The following is a 20589-nucleotide window of genomic DNA, read 5'->3' on the forward strand; positions in this document are numbered from 1 at the left end:
AGGCGCCGCGCAGGAGCTGAGGGGAGCGCGACGGGGCTGCCCGGGCCTGCGCCCAGGGGGCGGCGGCCGGCCTGAGCGGGCCGTGACAGAAAATAGGGGAATTTCCTTCTCCTTCATAGAATTATCGAATCGTTTAGGTTGGAAAAGAGCTTTAAGATCATCCAGGCCAACCATTAACCTAACACTACCAAGTCCACTAAACCATGTCCCCAAGTGCCACATCTGCACGTTTTTTGAACGCTTCCAGGGATGGGGACTCCACCACCTCTCTGGGCAGTCTGTTCCAATGCTTGACCACTCTTTCCATGAAGAAATTTTTCCTGATTTCCAACCTAAACCTCCCCTGGTGCAGCTTGAGCCCATTTCCTCTCGTCCTGTCGCTAACTACATGGGAGAAGAGCCCAACACCCCCTCCCTGCCCCCTCCTGCCAGGAGCTGCAGAGCGATCAGGTCTCCCCTCAGCCTCCTCTTCTCCAGGCTGAACACCCCCAGCTCCCTCAGCCGCTCCCCACCAGCCCTGTGCTCCAGACCCTGCCCCAGCTCCGCTGCCCTTCAGACACAGCTTGGCGTTAGGGGTTGGGCTCCCCACACAAAGCCGCAGCCCCGGGGTGCTGTTCATCAGCACGACTGGGCTGTGCGCTGGAGCGCTGACGAATGCTTTCTGCAGAATTTGATAGATTTATGGACAACTGCTTTCCCGACAACTCACCCCCTGTGAGGCAATGCAAGCCCTGAGAGAAGCCTTGAAGCTGATTGTGGGAGAACAAAGTCCAAAACACGGATGCCTCAAGCATGAGAAAACCAAGCACAAGGAGCCCAAAGGCTCAAGGGGACCCAAAGGGACACAGAGCACAAGCCACGCAGCGCATACAGGAACATAAATTAATTTTGAGCGTCTGCCAAGTCACTGTGACCTGGCTGCACATGATGTGTTTGGATTAGTGAAATCTAGAAGGCGGCTACTTCCCCTCCAAGTGTTAAATACTTGCCATAAGACGTACTAGGAAATACTCAGGAATAGCCTGCGATAAGTAGCCTGCAACGAGAGGGAAGACAGCCAGCATTGCACAATTTGCAGGGTGTAGCCGAGGCGGATCTGCCCGCCTCAGAATGTCGTAACACCATTGCCTCATCAGGCACATCCTCCCGTGCCACAGCCTCTTGCCATCTGCATGCCACCCGCATCGCTTGCTTACATATGAAAAAATACAAATGTGTTAATGAAAAGCCACTGAAAGTTTATCCCAACTGATGACTGTTCATTGCTCGCACCTATTTGTTTATAGGAAGGTAGTTCAACTTAGTGAATTCTGCAATGAAAGATAAACAACTCGCGTTACCTTGTTCTCTTCCACGCCTATGTGCGGTTGCCAGAGCTTAGCGAGCGCTAAAAACGTGGCCACGTCTGAAACTTAAATCTACTAAGTATTTTTCGTTTGTGTGGTACAAAATACGCACGAAGATGTTGCCAGTCTGCTTCTGGAGCCAAGAATTAATACTAAACTGTTTTCACAATTCATATAAAGACAAAGTAAAAGGTGACATTTGAATGTTTTATTCAAGTTGGGCTTGGGTTTTTTTATCCATTTTTAGTAGTGTCAAGTACAGCATTTTGGGGTCTAGTTCCACACAAAATGGAAGACTCTCTAAAAATGTACCCATTTAGTTGCTAAAAAAAAGTGGTAATAAAACAAAAGTCCATTTTAAATTTAGTGATGCAACTATGTGATTACAGTTACAAAGACTCTTCCCTGATTATGGCCCTGTCTTACAAGCTTTCCAGTCAGTGCAAGGGAAAGGAACCACAACACAGGACAGGGAGTATTGGCTGAGTCACATCAAACCTCCTCCGCAACGGACTTACACAAGGTGGACAACCTAAAGCATTCTGGAGACAGCTGCAGGTGTAAGATAACCAAAAAAGACAAACCATTCATGAAATGCCTAGCTAAATAAATTCTTTTTTTTTTTTTTCAAAAATCCCTTTTTCAGACAAGTTTGCACATTCCATCGTGAATTGAAACCTTAAGTGTTGGAACATTTTGCTTACGGAATTAACAGTACAATATAGTGCTCTGCGATTCTTAACGTCTCTGTTTTTATACCACATTAAAATATTCCTCATGCAGTCAATACCTTAGGAAAGGTAATCGGCACCTTCCTACTTCCTATCATGTGGCAGCTGACAGATGCGATGGGCAATCACATTAAAAAAAAAAAAAGCCTGGAATTAGGATTTTTTTTTTTTTATGCTTTTGTCTCCGTTTCTTTAACAACATCATTTTTAAAGCTTAGCTGTCTTTAACCAGGACTAGCAGGACTGATACTTAGCAATACTTGCATCCCAGACATAAAACATTGAAAGGTACACTATATTCTGAAGGTAGCTATGCTGTATTTTCAAATTAGCGATTGTAGAATCACTCCTTATGCTTCAAATTCCAATCCTAGACCAAGTTTGTGACCACCCGCGTTGACATTTTTGCCATCCAACAAAGCTGACAGTGTCAGTTTGATACCTGCGAAATAGAGAAAAGTGAGAGAAAAGACCGACTGTTAAAACTTGGAAGGAGCTTTATGTTCAGCAAGCGCAGCGTCTGTGTTGCTGCTTTAATTTATCGGCTAGCTAGGTTAATGTCATTTGGCAGCTAGCCTTGGAAGGACTGGGCATTTCAAAACAATCTGCAAATATGAAATCTTTCTGAATTAGGAAGTCAGAATAAACCACGGTGATAGATTCTGCTTTTTATCACTCTTAAGTAATTACAGCTGAGTCAGTTCACTGCTGCTGGTCTACTGATTAATCTAATTTTAGAGCCCAGAATTATGAAAAATTGGGACCTTGATACATACCCAACTTTCTAAACCACTTTAAAATCCAGGTATGAAAAGGCCTAAGCCCTGTCTACTGCAATCTCTCATGTCAATCTGCTTGGTATTCTGGCAGCAGATTGATTAGACTACATTAAAACCAATTTCACAGCAGTAAGATTGTCCTCTTCCTGGGCCAGGGGACTTTGAGAAAGTCACATTTTCAAGCAAAATAAACTCAGTAATAGGAAGCATCTGAAAGTACTAAAAACGCATTTACGTATCTGTGAAACACCTAATTGTAGATATATTTTCTATCAACGTAAAAGAGTATCCGACTGCTCAGTGGATGGTAGCCTCTAATAATCCTGCTTGCAACAGTCATCCAAAATTAACAGAGCAGTCCCTGGATAAGTTCATCGTTGGGTTGCCAGGCAGAACAGCAGTGTTACAAAACGATTCACAATTTTGTCACAAAAAAACCTCTTTGATATTTCCAGACTAAAATATCACTTATTGATGTCTGAATTTCTTCTGCATAGACTTACCTGGCTTTAAAGTCTGAGTGTATCCTAAGCCGATCAGACTGGAGTTGTTCACTTTAGCCTTAAAGGGAAAAAATACTATGTGTAAATAAAATAGTATCTTTCTTCAAAGTCCTTCCTACTTGAAAATTAAATAACACTTTTTAAGCAGGTGAAGGATTTAATCTTTTAAATCACCAAAAAGAAAATCTGGAGTTGGTTTTGCCTCAAAATCTCAAAACAGTGCCCAATAATACGATAAAACATTCTGTGTCACTTTTAAGGAAAAGCCAATAGTTGTGTTCTCGTGCTGCCAAAACCAAGACAAATAGATGTATGTGCCAGCTATACACCACAGAACTGCATCAAAACCGTACTTTTACTGATGTAAAGGTCGCTTCGCATTTCCGTTACATGAGCCTATTTTCAAATGCATATAAATGTACATGCATAGCACTCACAGAAAAAGAGGCATCTGGGTCAATCTGATACTTGGCTGCTATTCCAAAGCGAGTGTTGCTATTACCGGCTGTCCAAGCAAGATTCACGGCAGTTTCCAGTTTATCATTCACCTTCTGGTAAATGGAGCCTCCAAATTCTGTTCCATCATTCCTGGAAGGAACGCATTCGTCTAGTTTTAAACTGCACCCCGAAACAATCATCTTTTTTTTCTTTTCCCCAGTAAGATCTATATGCAGAACATTCACTTACACCTCATTTAATATCCCTGTAACAACTAAGAAAGAGACATTAGGCCAGATTGGTTATGAAGTCGATGTTAAATGCTTAAATTTATTGATGGTTACTACATTTCAACAAGCGACTTTGGAAAAAAAGCCATGACAAGCTATCAAATATAGACTAATGATGACAGCTTCCAATTTCCCCTTCTCTCTAGATGGGAGTCTTTGTAGTAAAGAGATTTATTCTTCTCTGCATATCTCCGAAATAATTATTTTTCCCAGGCATACGTCTCCCTAGTGCCCGGAAAGGGCCGTACCCCAATCACCGAGCCCGAGCACTCATCCTAACACTGCCTCGTCAGCACGCTTTTACCAGACACTGATGAACTGTATCAGAAGTGAAGATGCCAATTTAATGTCCGAGTCTATCGGCTGTTGCAAATGAATACCATTTGCAATAGCCCTTATGGTACATATGTACTATAGAGATCTCTCTGCTCGAAACCGAAATGAAACTAATTTTCCTTTGCAGAGAGCACTGGCCAACAGCTGAATGATGACAGCCTTCTACCACTGCTGCTGCCGAGGAGCACAACGTCCAATTACTACTGACATCAATGTTAGGGAATAAAGTGCGGTAAATAAAACGCAAAACGTCGGAGCATGCAGATCATAGAAACAAGAGCAAAAGACTTCTAAAAGCCTTGCACTCCTTGTAAACCAGGGAGCATCTGGATTTCCATTTTCGCTCATTTTCTTAAAAGAGGATACAAACATACTGCACGAAACGGGCTTTAAACCACAGCAAGACCTCTGCAAAGAAAATACTTGTGGTTCTTTCTAAACTATGAAATAATCTGGTTCCAATTATTAGAGCATTCCAAACATTAGAGAAAGGGGCAGATTCACAATCTCTCCACTTTTACCCCTTCGGCCTGACGTTCCTTAGTTCATAACAGTTGCACAAACAGTAGTGATGAGCCTATTCAAAAGTTCAAGCAATAGCAGCAGCCTTTTAAATTGTTAGAGCAATTCTTCCAGAAAAACACTACAATACTTACTTCAGATAAGACTGAAGCTCACACATAACTGCATGTGCTTGGCTCTCAAGAAAAGGAGGGATTAAAAAGGACTGAGGAGAGCTGGTTATACAGGCAGATTTTGTGCAAGGTTCCCACACAGCTCTGTCTTGACCTGCAACATTAGGGGGGGGGCGGTCTGAGCTATGCTTAAAAAACGAGGCAAGTCATATTTAAAACTAGAAATTATCCAGCCCTACCTCCCTTTAGTTATTATTTATTATTAAATAATAATAATAATTAAAAAGGCAAACATCCTTTTAATTCTAATAGTAATAATAGCACTTTTCAGATGTAGATAAAAAAAAACCATTATCCCCCTATGAAAATTCATATATGAAGGCACCGTTAAGGAAAGTAGCTTGCTGAAGTCCCCGGCTGGTCTGTGTAACGCCGGGAACATGAGACGATGTTTCAAGCCCCACCTAGTTAAATTGTCAGCTCTGCCACAGCATCCCTGTGAAACACTGAACTGTCTGGATACAACAGCAGGCTAGTGATGGGAGCTCCACACGCAACTGTTTCTGGGATTATATAAAAACTCTGACATGTTTCAAAGCTGAAACACATCAAATACCTACCTATTAATATCAATAAACAAGAATTCTATTCATATCACACATTTATGGGTTTGCCCGTCAATTGGTCGAGTATGAATATTTAACAAACAAACTAGGCATCCTCCTGACGATGATTTATCATCCATGTACAGTAACGGCAACCTAAGAAACAGACCCTCAGGAATCCAAGAAACAGTACAGTAAGATCTGAGCTCCTGCTGCTTTTATAAACTGATTTTCTGCTGTTGCTTCAATTAAGAGTAATAATAATTACAGCGTTTTATAGCAAAAGCCAACGATGTTTTGAACTGCTACAGTATAACCAGGTTGAAAGTCATTGCGCTTGAAGGAGTAACTCCTAACTCCTGAGTGGAGGGGGACCCCGCATATTGTTTTGATGAAAGTTTTCCGCCCACATTTTTGTGCTTTGGCAATCCTCCAAACATACTGAGCTGTGAAGGTTCAAGTGTTCCGTAAGGCAGTGTGAGCTTCCTAAACCAGATCTCTGCAAAACAGCATGGAACAGAACAGAAAGCCTTTGAAGAAGCAGCTCCAGGAAGGCAGAACAGTTGTTCAGCCCTCGAACAGGAACAGCCTGCAACAGCTCTGCTATGCGCAAAATATCCAATTACCCAAGGGAATGGGAAAGGGGGGGCTGGGGGGATGGATTAGGGATGGCCTGGTCTTAAAGAACTGTCTTCCCCAAAGGCATAAATTGCTTTTTTAAGAGGAACGGGAGACAGAGGAATTCAGGTTTTCATGGAATTTGGTCCTGGTTTCCCGCTGTTCATGCATTCAGAAAGGACAAAGGCTTGTGTAAACAGATTATTAGGAGTTATAATACTAAACCAAACTTTTACACCATACCCCATAAACCAAACCCAGTCCATATTGCTCCCATTCATTCCCTTTTGCCTGTCCTTGTTCATCCTCTGCTTAACTCTTTCATCTACAGATCAAACCACCATTTTGTTTGATTTTGACATGTGCAAAAGGAAGGCATTGCTTTTATTCCAGCTTTCACAAAGAATATTTTTATAACCCACTTGTTTTATTTTTCCACTAATAGATGCTAACAATCCGTATCTGTTCAAAAGGTAGACACTGGATGCTTGGGTGCTCAGTGAGTTCCAGTTCCTTCCATCATGCACTCCCTCACCCACATAATTCAAAGAAAAATTAATGCAGCTAAAAAAATGCAGCTTGCCATCTTAAATGAAGAAGTAATTTCAAATCCACCATTCCCTCTTTCACCACTGCTGAAAATCCATCCCTGTCATTGTTCTAGTAAGCAGCAAAATCCTTTTGAATTCCCTTTTAATGTCCATCTGCCAATACTTACACATTAGTATGAAGCTGGAATTCATCGGTCTTGTAGCCAACAGCAAAGTTGCTCTGGGTTACCCTAGACTTCGTTGTCTCAAAAGTCATTTGGTAACCTGCCAGCCACCCCTCGTAGCCAACGACCAGGGCTCCACGTATTGAAGGACCGGCAATATCAAAATCCATGTCACAGCCAATGTTGACGTGTTCCCTTTTGTACCCCGTCTTAACCTTTGCGCTCTTTTTCCTAAAGAGAAAAGAAAGAATCTCGTATCTTTGAAAAGGCACGCTCGTAGGCAGCAATTCAATCAAATCAGTTACTTCAACTCAGCGTAATAGTTCTTGAAGACGAAGTACGCATACCTGGAGAGCCACATGGTATGTCACCTCCTTACCTTTCACGTTCGCAAAACCCTAATTCAGCTACAGGGAATTATTTGCAATCAAGCAATAAAATGCGGTGTGGTGCCCTACTAAGCACTTCTGGGTTGCGTTCTGAAAAGCAGCAGCACAATAAGCCAGACAGGAGGTGACAAAAACAAATCCTCATCTCCAACTAATCCAGTGGTTTTGGAAATTTGGTGGATGCAGGGAAGGAACGGAAACTGTAGCAGTTCACAGGTTGGCCACAGAAAGTCAATAGTAGTTGGCCTGTCCCAAACAAACAATTTTTAGACAATCCTAGTGAACCGGGTAATTTTATTTACTGTGTCAGATATCGAGACATCACTACTTTGTCTCCAGACTCCTGAGGGAAAGTCTCTGCTGCTAAGGAAGTAGGCTGCTTCAGTGGCTCTGGCACCCTGCTTCTTCCTTAGGACACTTGATGAAGTTTAATGGTTACAGCCATTAGAAAGGCTGCCAGGTTAACGCAGAAATAAACTTTCCTGAGTCACTTGTTTCTTTTTATACTATTGGCCAGAACAGTGTTTTCTCATGTGTCCGTGGGTCGGTTTACATCAAGGGTGCAGACCCTCACAAGGCAAGAGAGTTAGGTCTAACATCTTCAGCTACTCTAAGTTAAGATTTTTTTTGTTCTCTCTTTACCTTACAAGTGTCTTCTGTCTTTGACCAAATCTTTTACTGAAATCTTTCTGGAGAAGTCAGGCTAATTTGAAATTGCAAATCAACCTTTCACTTCAGCTAGCAACAACAGCCTCCAAGAACCTTTTCAATGGTGTACCAGAGCCACAGAGAGATTGCTCTCTTTTATTATTATTATTATTATTATTTCAGACTCAGGAATGTCTTGTGTTTTACAAAATCAGAAATAAAGAGCAGGAGTGCCAAAAGCACTCAGCATTAGCTCGTCCGCAACTTCTGTAAAAGTCAGCGGTACCTCTCCCACCAATGTCAAGAGGGACAGAGGCAAGCTAACACGGAGCACTCCTAAAAATGACTTTCCCTGTTGAAAGACTCATCACAGCCCAGTAACAACGAAGGGGGAGAAGGTGTCACACATTCAGACATGATGGATCCCTGTCAACCTAAACCAGGTCACACCAGGATTGAATCTCATTCCATTTATTCAAATTATAATAGTCCTCCCACAAGGCAATCGTTGTAACTCAGATACTATAGCTATAGAAATAGCTATAGAGCTGTAACTTGTCGTTCTCATACCAGATTTTTTCTATTTCTTTAAAAATCCTACCAGTTAAGAAATAATTATCAACAAACACTAGAGATTATTCTGGTTAACAAATACAAAAATATCTAGTTAATCTAGAATTAGCAGTGGACTGGAAGCAGTTGACAATGCAGGTCACTACACCTAAAAGACAGGGTGAAACCTCCACTACGACTCTAACCCCAGCAGCCTGCAGTGCAGCGTGCCGCTCTGGGAAGCTAACGTGCAGAATATTTTGACTCACTGGCAACACTGCTTGCAAAAAGATAATCAGGGGCAAAAAATAAACCAACATCTAGACCTACAGCTGCTGCTTAATCCCTCTGGCCCACATAAAACGTGGCATCCAATCGCCGTGTCAGAAATACTCATCCACCACCGAGGCACGCTGTGCCCAGCAAGAATTCAGACGATAAATTCCGCTCGGGAGAAGAGCCCAATTACTGTGTCGACCTATTAGAGCCGTGGCCAACTGGCTCCCGGAGCTTGTTAAGCTTTGCATTACAGCTGACTTGTTTAGCGCTTTTATTCAGCCAGTAGCTCATCCTCTGACATGGCCAGAATTAAGCAACAGGGGCGCAAACAAAACCTTTTCTTCCTGCCCTCATTCTGACTCTAATTTTCAAGTTACTGTATTTAAAAGTTTGCTTGCTACAGTTTAGGATTAAAAAGGGATTGTTAATACTAAGATTTAAATCAGATGTACACGATGTCATCATACACAGGCTGATTATTAACTGCCTTGGCATCTTAGGACAGAACAAGCAAAGCAGCAAGGCAGTATTCTGGAAAACGAAAATAAAAAATGCCTTCTTTTGTCACTTAAGCTTACTCACTTCTTACCCAGTGTTAGGAGAGAAGGAGGAGTCAAAGGTCAGCTTCAGGCCACGTGCAAGCTGAACAGAAAAGAAATCCACTGGTTGGATTTATAATTAGCGATTGGCATAAGTTAATTTGTAAATTGCATCTTTTGAGCCAAAAATTACCTGATCTTCAAGAGTAATCTCAGTGCCTAGCGTGTTGTCGGTGTTCCACTTTTCTGTGAACATCAATCCATATTCCACCCACCTGTATTTCGTTTCCAAACTACCACTAACTTTGCTTGTTTCTGAGTTTGCTGAACCTGAGCTTGTAAATTCCTAAAAGGAAAAGAAAATCATATATATACACATAATATATATATTTGCAAATATTTATACATTTGCATGCAGGCAAATACACTTGTAGAACGTATTAGTCATTATAATTTGGGATATTATTCAATACTGCAGAGTTCTCAGAAGATTTAAGGACATGTTTGCTAGTCATTAATATCAACACGCTCCTGCCCCACAAAAAAATTCAGCGTCAGAGAGAAAAAGCATTGCGTGCTACGGGAATGGATATGGGACAGGAACGCGGATAACCCTCACCAGCAGCGTAACACAGAATAAGGTGCTAGTCTGTACAAGGTGTCTCTGTGAATCAGCATGCAAGTCTGCAGATGCTTCATAGAGATGTTCTAAATATTAGCTCCAATACACAGTTACGTTGCAACTATACTTGCTTAGCGACTGCTAAGAAAAAGAGCGTGCAGCACATTTAGAAACGATGCTGTCCGGAATTCTGACTGCAGGACACGGAGAAGTCACAAATCACAACTGTGTGCAAGCTCTCTTTTAAAACTGATTATCAGCCCCGGGCAAAACATTACTGCAAAATGCTCATTAATTAATGACCCCCCCAAGAGTTTGTGCCCCCGGTGAGCACAGAGCTAAATCAGAAATCTTTACAGAAAGAAATCCATGAGGGAGCACAACCTCTCCTAACTTGAAACCAGCCTATTTCTGCTCATTTGACCCAGTAAGGCAGGAGGGAGGCACTGACCCTTCCTCCAAGCACAGGCCGTGGCAGTGGCCTCAAACAGCAACATAATTTTCATAGTAAGCAATTACCGTGGTCGCAAAGCAGCCCTTCACTGTATCTTCTACTCTAATTTGTGCACAGTCGCGTGTATTACACAAAAATTAAAAATGCAAAGTAACTTGCAAAGTTATATCTGAAAAATGATAAGGGGAGAGTAAGGGATATTTATTTACTTTTAAAAAGAAATATACAGTAAACACAAGAACATTGCAATGTTTTGGATTTCAATGCATTTCCAAACTCACCAGTCCGTTTTCAGATTTTGTTTTCAAATCAAGCTTTATTAACCCAAAACCTAGAAGATGAGTAAAAAATGAGTAAAAAAAAAATTCATATATATGAAATTTTTTATATATATGTCAATTTGAAAAGCATTTCTGATTTATTTCTTAAAACTCCGTTCTAAATCATCCATGAACTATTAAAAAAATAAACCAAGGGTACAGCGATCAAACCCTGTGTTTTTATGAAGCAGATTATGCAGCTTGTACTCACTTCAGATAGCACTTGGCTGATTAATCCTGATTGACCTCAGCAATATAACTGGGACCAAATTAGGTAGTAACGTCTTTATTCATGCTGAGAAGTATTTTGTTCATAAGCAAACTACTGACATCAATGATCCCATTCATGATACAAGGAAACAGTCAAAATACAATATACAATTTTCTTCCAAAACAGACAACAGTCCTATGGGGAACTGGAAGAATTTTGTCAAAAGAAAAGGAAGTTACCCTCCCTTTCCAGACAGCAAGAGCAATGGGAGGCTATGAGAGAAAATTCTCTGGATTCTAATGGAAATTATTGGAATACTTATCAGGGAAAAGTAATAAAATCCTAATAGTTTCAGGAATCAGGTGGACAGCAAAAGACCAAACTTATTTTGGCTTTATTTACCATATCCCTTGGTGAAAACGTCTCTGGCGGATTTGCCCAGATCAGCATACGCAGGTGGAACAGCCATTTTCTGGGTGGGGAAAAAAAAGGGGGGGAAAATTACAGCATTCAGAAACTTATTTAATTCATTTATGCAACAAGAAACTTAAGCCCATTTCAGCCAATTTTGTTTTCTATCCACCACCTATCAATTAAATGCAGCCTGAAGAAAGGAGCTACAGCCAATAGTGGGATTTGATTTTGCTCGTTAGCCAGCAGAAGCAATTGCCAGGCATTTGCCACCGAGGATGAGAAACAGGTTGCAGAACAAATATATACCAAAAAAAAAAAAAAAAAAAAAGGAACCGTCTATGCCTTTCCAAAGAGTTAATTGTTGTTCTCTTACCAGTGTAACTGCATGAATGAACCACTTCTTTTTTTAAAACCATTTCTTGGAAACGTTTCTCCTGTTTCTTGCAACAGATCTATGCGTTCTGATGCAAAGCATTAGGCCCCAAGTCCTCCACTCAGGAAATCTAACCAGGACAAGCATCTAGCATCAGAAGCATCTAGCATCAGGAGCATCTCTCCCCCTCTAATTCAGAGCTGCAAATGGGTAACATTTATGTCAGCAAAATCGACAAATGGTCATTCTTCTGCTTGAGTTTTCTTTGACTTTGCCACTGCTGGTAATGGGTTAAGGTGTCTCCTTAGACATCGACCTTTAAGTGTTTTTCTGTTCATCAACTGGGGAAAAAAAAAAATGAGCTTGCTGAGAAAAATTAAGACTGAAGGGATGCTACACTGTGAAGTCAGGCAGGCAGGAGGGCAGCCACAACCCCGCTTCAGCAGCCAAACGCAGACCAGAGCTCTCCGCAAAGCCTGGAGCGAGGCACCAGCCCGGCGCTGCGGACACAGCAGGGGCAGCTTCCTCCATCGTGCTCCGTTCGGTAGGGATGCCCGCGTTGCTGTGTAGGTCCTCACTTTGCCATCTTCAGCAGGCCCTGACCATTCGTAGTTCAGTGGCCTCACGAATGCATCCCATTTCCTCAGCCGCTGAGAAAACCGTCTCATCGTATACGGAGGAGAAAACATGATCCTGAGAGGAACAAACCAACCAAATCTACTTTCTTATCCAAGTACAGCAATTTGTTCTAGGGAAGCAAAGTCAAACGATCTGAAATGGTGTACACCTTCTGTCTTTATAGACAAGATTTCATCATTTAAAAAAAAAAAAAAGCAAAGGAGATGAATCATACTTATAAAGCTGGTCCTCTCGATACCAGGTGTTGCACTAAAATTCCCTATTCCCAAAGTTTTTGGTTATGCAAAAGTAATAAGCACTTTATTACACAAGCGTGCAAATGCTTAAAAAAGATTGCCTGCCAATCCTTACTTCAGACTATCCAACATTAGCAGAAAACTATTCCTTTAAACCACAAAGCAAACAGCTAGCTCTGAACTTGAGGGGTGCTCTTAATAGTCTTTCTGGCTGTAGATTTGGCTGCAGTTCTCTGGGCGAGCACACCACCCCAGATATATCAGATAGGGAGTTTCAGCAGTCACTCAACGCCTCAAGCACTCCATCCAACAAGCTGCTGCCTGTTGAAGCAGGATATTGCTCTTGCATACATGAAGAATCCCTGTCCTAGAGGGAACGAAACAGATCTGGTGGCTAAATAAAAGCAAACTTCTCGGAACATAAATTAAGTAGGATACAAGGGCGCATGGTAGGATGTAGCTTCAGCTGTGCAGACTACCTGAACGCGTCAAGAAGTCCTGTCATCTCTTTCCAGGGATAGTTCAGTAATAAGTTGCAGCCCCAAATATGCAAGCAGCTAAACAGTTAAATTTAAAAAAAAAAAAAAAAAAAAATCATATTCCAAAGCAGTTTTAGCTGCTTGTATTAGACCTACATGTCTCTCTCCGTTTGTTGTGCAAACATGAAAGCTGGGATTTAATGTTTATAAGCACGGCTCTCTACAGGAGAAACCATTTTAACAGTTGATCAGATGTGGTTCTGAAAACACAGAACCAGCCTTAAAAAACAAACAAACAAACAAAAACCCCACAAACCCCCCCCACACACACACACACACAAAAAACCCAAACCAAGTATTAACAGGTTTCTTTAGGTAACTCCTCTGCTCCTTATTAAAGTCACTAGAAGCAGAGTGCAATGACCAGCTCGGGGATCGTACCTTCAAGGCAGCGCTATGGCAGCACTCGGGAGAGGGACGGGAGGATTCACTAAGGGCTGCATGTGTTCAGGAAACGCTTCTGGCCTGCCAGAGCAGCCCAGTCTCACGAGAACCCTCTGATGGGTATTGCCATTTAGCATCATCAAAAATTAAAAATGTTCAAAATCCCTACGCTTGAAAAATCAAATAAGCATTGCTTTGAAAGGTAACGCGCTGCTCTGCCAGCTGCACTTTGGAATCCACCAGATGTATTTGACCAACAGTCCCTCTGAGTTGCTTCAAAAAATCAAAATATTTTCTTGAAAACTGAATGCTGTATGCTTTTGGTTTGGATTTTGTAGGTTCTGTTTTTCCCTTATCCAAGCCCAGGAAGCCAAGTTTTGCTCCCGCTGGCGTTCGTGTACCTCCTCTGGATGCGGCCAGGCTCGTCGGGCGGATGAGCCGTGACAGCCTGCTCCACTGCTGCAGCCTGGGCTGTAGGACAGTGGGAGACGGTGAGATCTCCACTTAGGCAATTACTATAATTAAGGGACAATATTGAAAGCCAAATCCCTGCCGGTTGTAAGGCAAATCATGTAATGCACACAGAGCAAGATGTTTAAAATTGCTGAGTGTGGAAAACACTGCGAGGTAGGTACGCGGCGGTTAACCTTGCTGTTGTCAGCAAGAACAAAAACAATTATTTCTGTTTGCACTGCCTAATCAGAAGCCTCTTGTTTAACAGATGGAAAACAAAACTGATTACATCCTGGGCGAGTGCAGTTGTAAGACAAGCATGCTTAACAAGGATTCAAACTCTTAAAGGATCAAGGAATGGCCGTGGCCAAGTGCCCTTGCTTTTCACCAGTGGGATCCCAGCACATTAACTCAGATTAGGTTAGGGCTGAAATGAATTCATTGCTTTTATCCTTGTCCAACTGTGCAAAGAGCTCAGAGTGCCTGCGTACCTCAACTCCTGCACAAAGCAGGCCAAGTAGAACATATATAACGTGCTCCAAGTAAGAAAATATTTTGATTTTCTGGAGTAGGAAGTACTGTAGGGCAAGTCACGGCTGAAGAAAACCCGAACTGAGGGGTCAGCACCGAGCGCTGCTGTGAGCACCACCTCCGCGAACGCCTGATTTGTAACTGCCACTGGGAGAAAATAGGGAGCAGCCTTTGGAGCTGCAGGACCCAAGAGCCAGCCCTAGCGAAGATTTCATTAAAGACAAAGCGCTTCCAGCAGGCCCAATTTGAATATTTTCCAGTGTCACAGATGGCAAAGTTTTCACCCTACGATGCAGTGCCGGGCAATTACATCAAAATCAGCCCAACAGGCAGCAAGCCCCCGGGGTGCCCTTGGCAAATGTAAGGACTGGCTGCAACCAAAGGAAAACTCATCTCTGCTTGGTAACTCTTTTACGTGCCTAAGTTTAAGTTACACAGACTTACCAACTTTATGATATTTACATGAGGGGAAGGAGCAATCTAAAAATTTCAGAAGAAAATCCGTGGTAACAATAAAATTCCCTTGAAGACAATGGGAGTCTATCAGATTCAAGGCTAAGAAATAAAAAGGTTGGATTTAACCTTACTCTAGCCACATTTTTCCTAATAAACTTGAACTCGTGTACCACGAAGGACGGTGCTTTTGCTCTCAGGCAGAACAGGGCCCCGCTCTCTCCGCGTGCCAGGGCAGGCCGGCCGGAGTCACCAGCTCCGCACGGCACCGGCGTCCCTGTCCCACCGTCCCACATCCCCAGCTGCCTGGGGAGCACGGCGCTGGCTCCGCCGTTTCGATTTTATGATCCAGATCCTAAACGCATTCAAGTCATGACCACAGTCTGCTTTGAATCAGGTTCAGAAGCCTAGTTGTGCAGAGATTTAAAAACATGCTTAACTGTAAATACAAGTAGCCCTGCTAAGGTCAAACATCGAGTTTGGCACATTCACAAGTCGTTTGAGAGGCCAGTGTAAGCATGCGATTTGAAAGTTCTCTGCCTTATGGGACGCGATACTTAACAACACTTTTTGCCCCAACTTGCTACTGTGCCAACATCGTATAATCCATGCACCATTATGACTCAAAATTTAAGACTCTGGAGTCCACCATTTCTTTCACACAGGTATTAGTAAACCCATGCAGCGTCCCTCTGACACTCGCAGGTTCACAGCCTTCCTACTGCAGCTTTGCTTTTTGAACTACGTACATGATGGAGCAGATTTCGGTTTTAAAGATTGGTTGATGCAGTATCTCTGTTGCCCAATAAACACAGGAGCGCAGAGGCGATAAACCCCTTAAAAGCAAATGTAAATATTATGATTTAGTCTATACTGATATTTATGGAATTAAAGAAAGAAAGAGCCTGCTCTTAATTGCGTGGGTATAAATTAAGAATGACAACGTCGTACAGAAACCCCTTATTAAACGAGCACATACAAGTATCAATTAAACAAAGTCGGGGGATATTGTAGCCTGCTGTAGCTACTGTACTTACTAAAACTGCAAGGGAAGAACAGAGAACCACATACCCCGCAGGTTAAATTAAACGTTCAGGCTAACGATCTGCTTCTTTCACCCATCTGCAGAGGAGATGCGCGGCACTGCTGTCCCCCCCCAGCACGGCGCAGGGGCAAGGCTGGCGCACGCCCCGGCAGAGCGCTCAAGAAGGGACACATCCCTCGCTCCCGGCCCCGCTGCAGGAACACCCAGCGCCAGATCAATCGGGGTGACTAATTAAAACGGCATTTTGTCTCCCAGCATAATTTGACAGCCTGCTACTCTCACGCCGATGAGGAGCGTGCACCGCACCGCAGCTCGGGCTACGGAGCCGGCGGATGGGTTTTTCTCTACCTGCAGCAGATGCCAAACCCACGAGGGCCTGCGCTGTGCTTCCCGACTGCATCCCGCAGAGCCAGGGCTGGGGACATCGCTCCCGCTGCCATGGCAACCGACAGCGATGTCCCACACGCCACCGCACCCCCTTCACGCCACCCGAAACGTGGGCAGGAAGAAAAGGTGCAGACTGTGGATCAGCGTAAACCTTCAGGGGGGAGCGCTGGCGGGGAGGGATTATTCTGGGGATGTCTTTCCAATAGTGCAAAACCCTTTTTGGAAGGAATTCCGACAAAATTCCATAGATGAAATGCCACGAGACAGGTGATTATTCAATCATCCGCTGCACTGAACAAGACAAAACTGCAACGTGCTTCTGACCCTCGCTAGACCGCGCGAGAAATGAGATGGGATGTGTTTCAGCTGGCAGCACTATAAATATTCCCCAGAGACTCAACCCTGCGTCGGTCAGTAAGGATGAGTCAGCTCCGCTTCATTTTCAGAAAATTTTGGTACTTTTTTTTTTTTTTTTTTTACAAATGCCCAAAGACTAAATGAGTCTTTCACCCTCCAGCAAGAGTTGTTCCCAGCCAGGGCTGTGACGAGGCAGAATGGAGGCAATTGCACTGCTGCTGCGGCTGCACGCTGCTCCCCGCTTGCTTTGGGAGGGGAAAACCAAGTCCTCGAGATTTTTAAATGGGTATTATTCCCCCCTAAAAAAAGAGATACCTTTTGAGAATAAGCAGAATAAAGTGAAACAAAAATCGGTTTGGCTGCCTGGAGCAGGGTTTGGGGTTTTGGTGCACGTCAGGATGAATTTGCCAACCCGCAAAGAAGATCCAGGGGCGCGGATGAGCGCGGTGGAAGGGACGGCGGTGCCAGAAGGCTGCTAAATCCAGGCAGGTGCGGCCACCTGCCACCCATGACCTTTGCCACCCCGGCACGCAAAAAACGATCCCCGCTTGCGGAGGCGTTGGTCAAGAAACCCGCGCGCTCCTCCGCATCCGAAGGACCTTTAGAGCCCGGCCACGGGGCCAGCGCCCACATTGCCCCGCGCACGGCCTGGCACGGCCGACGGTGTCGCGCGGCCAAGAGGGGCGCGTGGCAGCACCCCGTCCCACCCGCCTCGCCACATGCCACCGCCTCGCCACATGCCCCCCATACCACCGCCTCGCCCCATGCCCCCCATGCCACTGCTTCGTCCCGTGCCCCCGCCTCGCCACATTGCACCGCCTCGCCACATGCCCCCCATGCCACCGCTTTGTCCCATGCCACCGCCTCGCCACATTGCACCGCCTTGCCCCATGCCCCCGCCTCGCCACATGCCCCCCATGCCACTGCTTCGTCCCATGCCACCGCCTCGCCACATTGCACCACCTCGCCCCATGCCCCCCATGCCCCTGCCTCACCCCATGCCCCCGCCTCGCCCCATGCCCCCCATGCCACCGCCTCACCCCATGCCCCTGCCTCACCCCATGCCCCCCATGCCCCTGCCTCGCCACATTGCACCGCCTCGCCCCATGCCCCCCATGCCACTGCTTCGTCCCATGCCACCGCCTCGCCACATTGCACCACCTCGCCCCATGCCCCCCATGCCCCTGCCTCACCCCATGCCCCCGCCTCGCCCCATGCCCCCCATGCCACCGCCTCACCCCATGCCACCGCCTCACCCCATGCCCCCCATGCCCCTGCCTCGCCACATTGCACCGCCTCGCCCCATGCCCCCCATGCCACTGCTTCGTCCCATGCCACCGCCTCGCCACATTGCACCGCCTCGCCCCATGCCCCCACCTCGCTACCTGCTCCTGCCTCGCCACATGCCCCCCATGCCCCCGCCTCGCCCCATGCCCCCGCCTCGCCACCTGCCCCCCATGCCCCCGCCTCGCCACCTGCCCCCCATGCCCCCGCCTCGCCCCATGCCCCCGCCTCGCTACCTGCTCCTGCCTCGCCACCTGCCCCCCATGCCCCCGCCTCGCCACCTGCCCCCCATGCCCCCGCCTCGCCCCATGCCCCCGCCTCGCCCCATGCCCCCCATGCCCCCGCCTCGCCCCCCTCCGAGGCCGCCCTCGCCCCACGCCTCGAAAACGGGCCCCACATTTCGTCACCCCCAACGTTACGTCAGAAAACAGTTATCCCCCGTCCCACGGGCCGCGGGTGGCTGCGCCCCCCTCGCTGGGCCTCCTCGCGTTCCCCCGCTCCCCCCCGGCACCCGTGACCGGCTCTGGCCGCCGCCGCCGCTGCCCCCCCGGCCCCAGGCCGCGGCTCGGAGCGGGGCTGCCCGGGGGCGATGCCCAGGCCCCCCCCGGCGCCCGCCCCCGCCCTACCTGGCCCCGCCGCGGCGGCCGCAGCCCGCGCCACGCTCCCGCTCCCGCTCCCGCCTCGGCCTCCTCCGGCGGCGGCTGCCCCTGCCCGGCGCCTCCCCGGGCTCTGCGGCGGCGGCGGCGGCTGCGTGACGGCGGGCGGGGACGGGGCGGGAGGGGCGGGGCGGGGCGGGGCGGGCCTTGCCGCTGCACCGGGCCGCCGGAGCCGCTCCCCGGGAGGCGCCGGGGCTCCCGCCGGCCGCCCCTGCCCGGGCCCCACCGGGACAATGAACCCCGCCGGCTCCGGGAGATGCTCCCCGGGCCCCACCGGGACAGCCGACCCCACCGGCTCCGGGAGATGCTCCCCGGGCCCCACCGGGACAATGAACCCCGCCGGTTCCGGGAGATGCTCCCCGGGCCCCACCGGGACAGCCGACCCCACCGGCTCCAGGCAATGCTCCCTGGGCCCCACCGGGACTGCACCGGCCCCGGCTCCAGCTCCGGGCGATGCTCCCCGGGCCCCACCGGGACAATGAACCCCGCCGGCTCCGGGCGATGCTTCCCGGGCCCCACCGGGACAGCCGACCCCATCAGCTCCAGGCGATGCTTCCCGGGCCCCACCGGGACTGCACCGGCCCCGGCTCCGGCTCCGGGCGATGCTCCCCAGGCCCCACCGGGACAGCCGGCCCCACCGGCCCCGGCTCCGGCTGATGCTCCCCAGGCCCCACCGGGACAGCCAGCCCCACCGGGACAGCCAACCCCACCGGCCCCGGCTCCGGGTGATGCTCCCCGGGCCCCACCGGGACAATGAACCCCACCGGCTCCGGGCGATGCTCCCTAGGACCCACCAGGACCCCACCGGCCCCAGCTCCAGCTCTGGGCGATGCTCCCCGGGCCCCACCGGGAACCCCACCGGCCCAGGGGCACAGCATAGAATGATAGAATTTTTTAGGTTGGAAAAGACCTTTAAGATCATCAAGTCCAACCATCCTACAGTCTCAACCTGAAATAAAAAAGCCTTCATACTCCCAATGTTCTTTTACGAAGATTGGATAGGGAGAAAAGCTGCCTGCCCATAGCAAGCCTGGAATGATGTACATCTTAAACGTGTCTATGAATCCCTGACTCACTCAGATATTCTTAATTACCTGGATTATTTTCAAACATAAGTACCTCAGGCTCCCCAAGACACGGTGGTTCCAGCCCCCCGAGCGACCCAGAGCAGCTGCAGCCTGCGTGTCCAGCGTACCCACATACCGGGCTCCCCAGCTGCAGTGGAAACTCCCCGTTTAGTTACAATTAGTTAAATTCCCTAGAATTAGTTAAATCCTAACTCCCTGTCTAGTTAAAATCCCCATTCCCGGTATTCTTCTTGAGCCACGAGCGGTGAGAGAGGAGGAAGGGAGAGCTTGGGAGGGAGTTTTTGAGCAGGTGAAGCCGTGCGTGCGTCCGCGGGCGCTGCTGGAGGGCCGGGGCGGCTGCGGGGCAGCAAAGCTTCCCCGGGTGGGGAGCAGCCGCGGGGCGCAGAGATGCTGCAGTGAGTTAGGGAGCTTCACATCTTTCATAACTCCCACTCAGATGCGTGAGTCAGCCCTCACGGCTTACAGGGAAGCTGGGGCTGAGTCCAGAACGAAACTGTCCCGGTGACAGAAGGTCAGGCGGGGAGCGCTCTGCTATCAGAGAGGAACAGAGGCTGAAGCTGTGCTGCTTTCAGGAGGAGACATAAAATTAATCCTTCGCTGTTGGAGGCTGCTGGAGAGCTCAGAGCACAAGCCACAAGATAAACAGGAGAAGCGTCCCACCCAGGAAACTCCCCGTGGTCTTGACATCCACCCTTCTGGCCCCAGCACCCTGTTGTTAGAAAAAGAAATTGTTGCGAAGA

General features: G+C 47.4%; 1 protein-coding gene across 1 annotated transcript; it reads right to left on the reverse strand.

Moving 5' to 3' along the window:
* Positions 1-1532: 1532 nt before the first annotated feature.
* On the reverse strand, positions 1533-18763 carry VDAC1 (voltage dependent anion channel 1). Its single transcript, XM_075714882.1, has 9 exons — positions 18732-18763; positions 11413-11482; positions 10761-10810; positions 9597-9749; positions 9454-9506; positions 7000-7227; positions 3797-3947; positions 3360-3417; positions 1533-2519 (listed from the first exon to the last, which is right to left on the reverse strand). The coding sequence occupies exons 2-9, from the start codon at positions 11477-11479 to the stop codon at positions 2428-2430; spliced, it is 852 nt and encodes a 283-aa protein (XP_075570997.1). The 5' UTR covers positions 11480-11482; positions 18732-18763; the 3' UTR covers positions 1533-2427.
* Between the last annotated feature and the right edge of the window lie 1826 nt (positions 18764-20589).

Source organism: Pelecanus crispus, chromosome 8 (assembly GCF_030463565.1).
Source record: "Pelecanus crispus isolate bPelCri1 chromosome 8, bPelCri1.pri, whole genome shotgun sequence".
NCBI classification, from domain to species: Eukaryota; Metazoa; Chordata; class Aves; order Pelecaniformes; family Pelecanidae; genus Pelecanus; species Pelecanus crispus.

Bases quoted from the DNA above. Each gene is read 5' to 3' on its own strand.
- VDAC1 (XM_075714882.1), bottom strand. From the start codon at position 11,479: ATGGCTGTTCCACCTGCGTATGCTGATCTGGGCAAATCCGCCAGAGAC. The intron at 10,811-11,412 runs GTAAATAAAGCC...CTCATCTTCTAG, and splicing joins CGTTTTCACCAAGGGATATG to GTTTTGGGTTAATAAAGCTT. The intron at 7,228-9,453 runs GTAAGAAGTGAG...TTTTCTCTTTAG, and splicing joins TCCTTCTCTCCTAACACTGG to GAAAAAGAGCGCAAAGGTTA.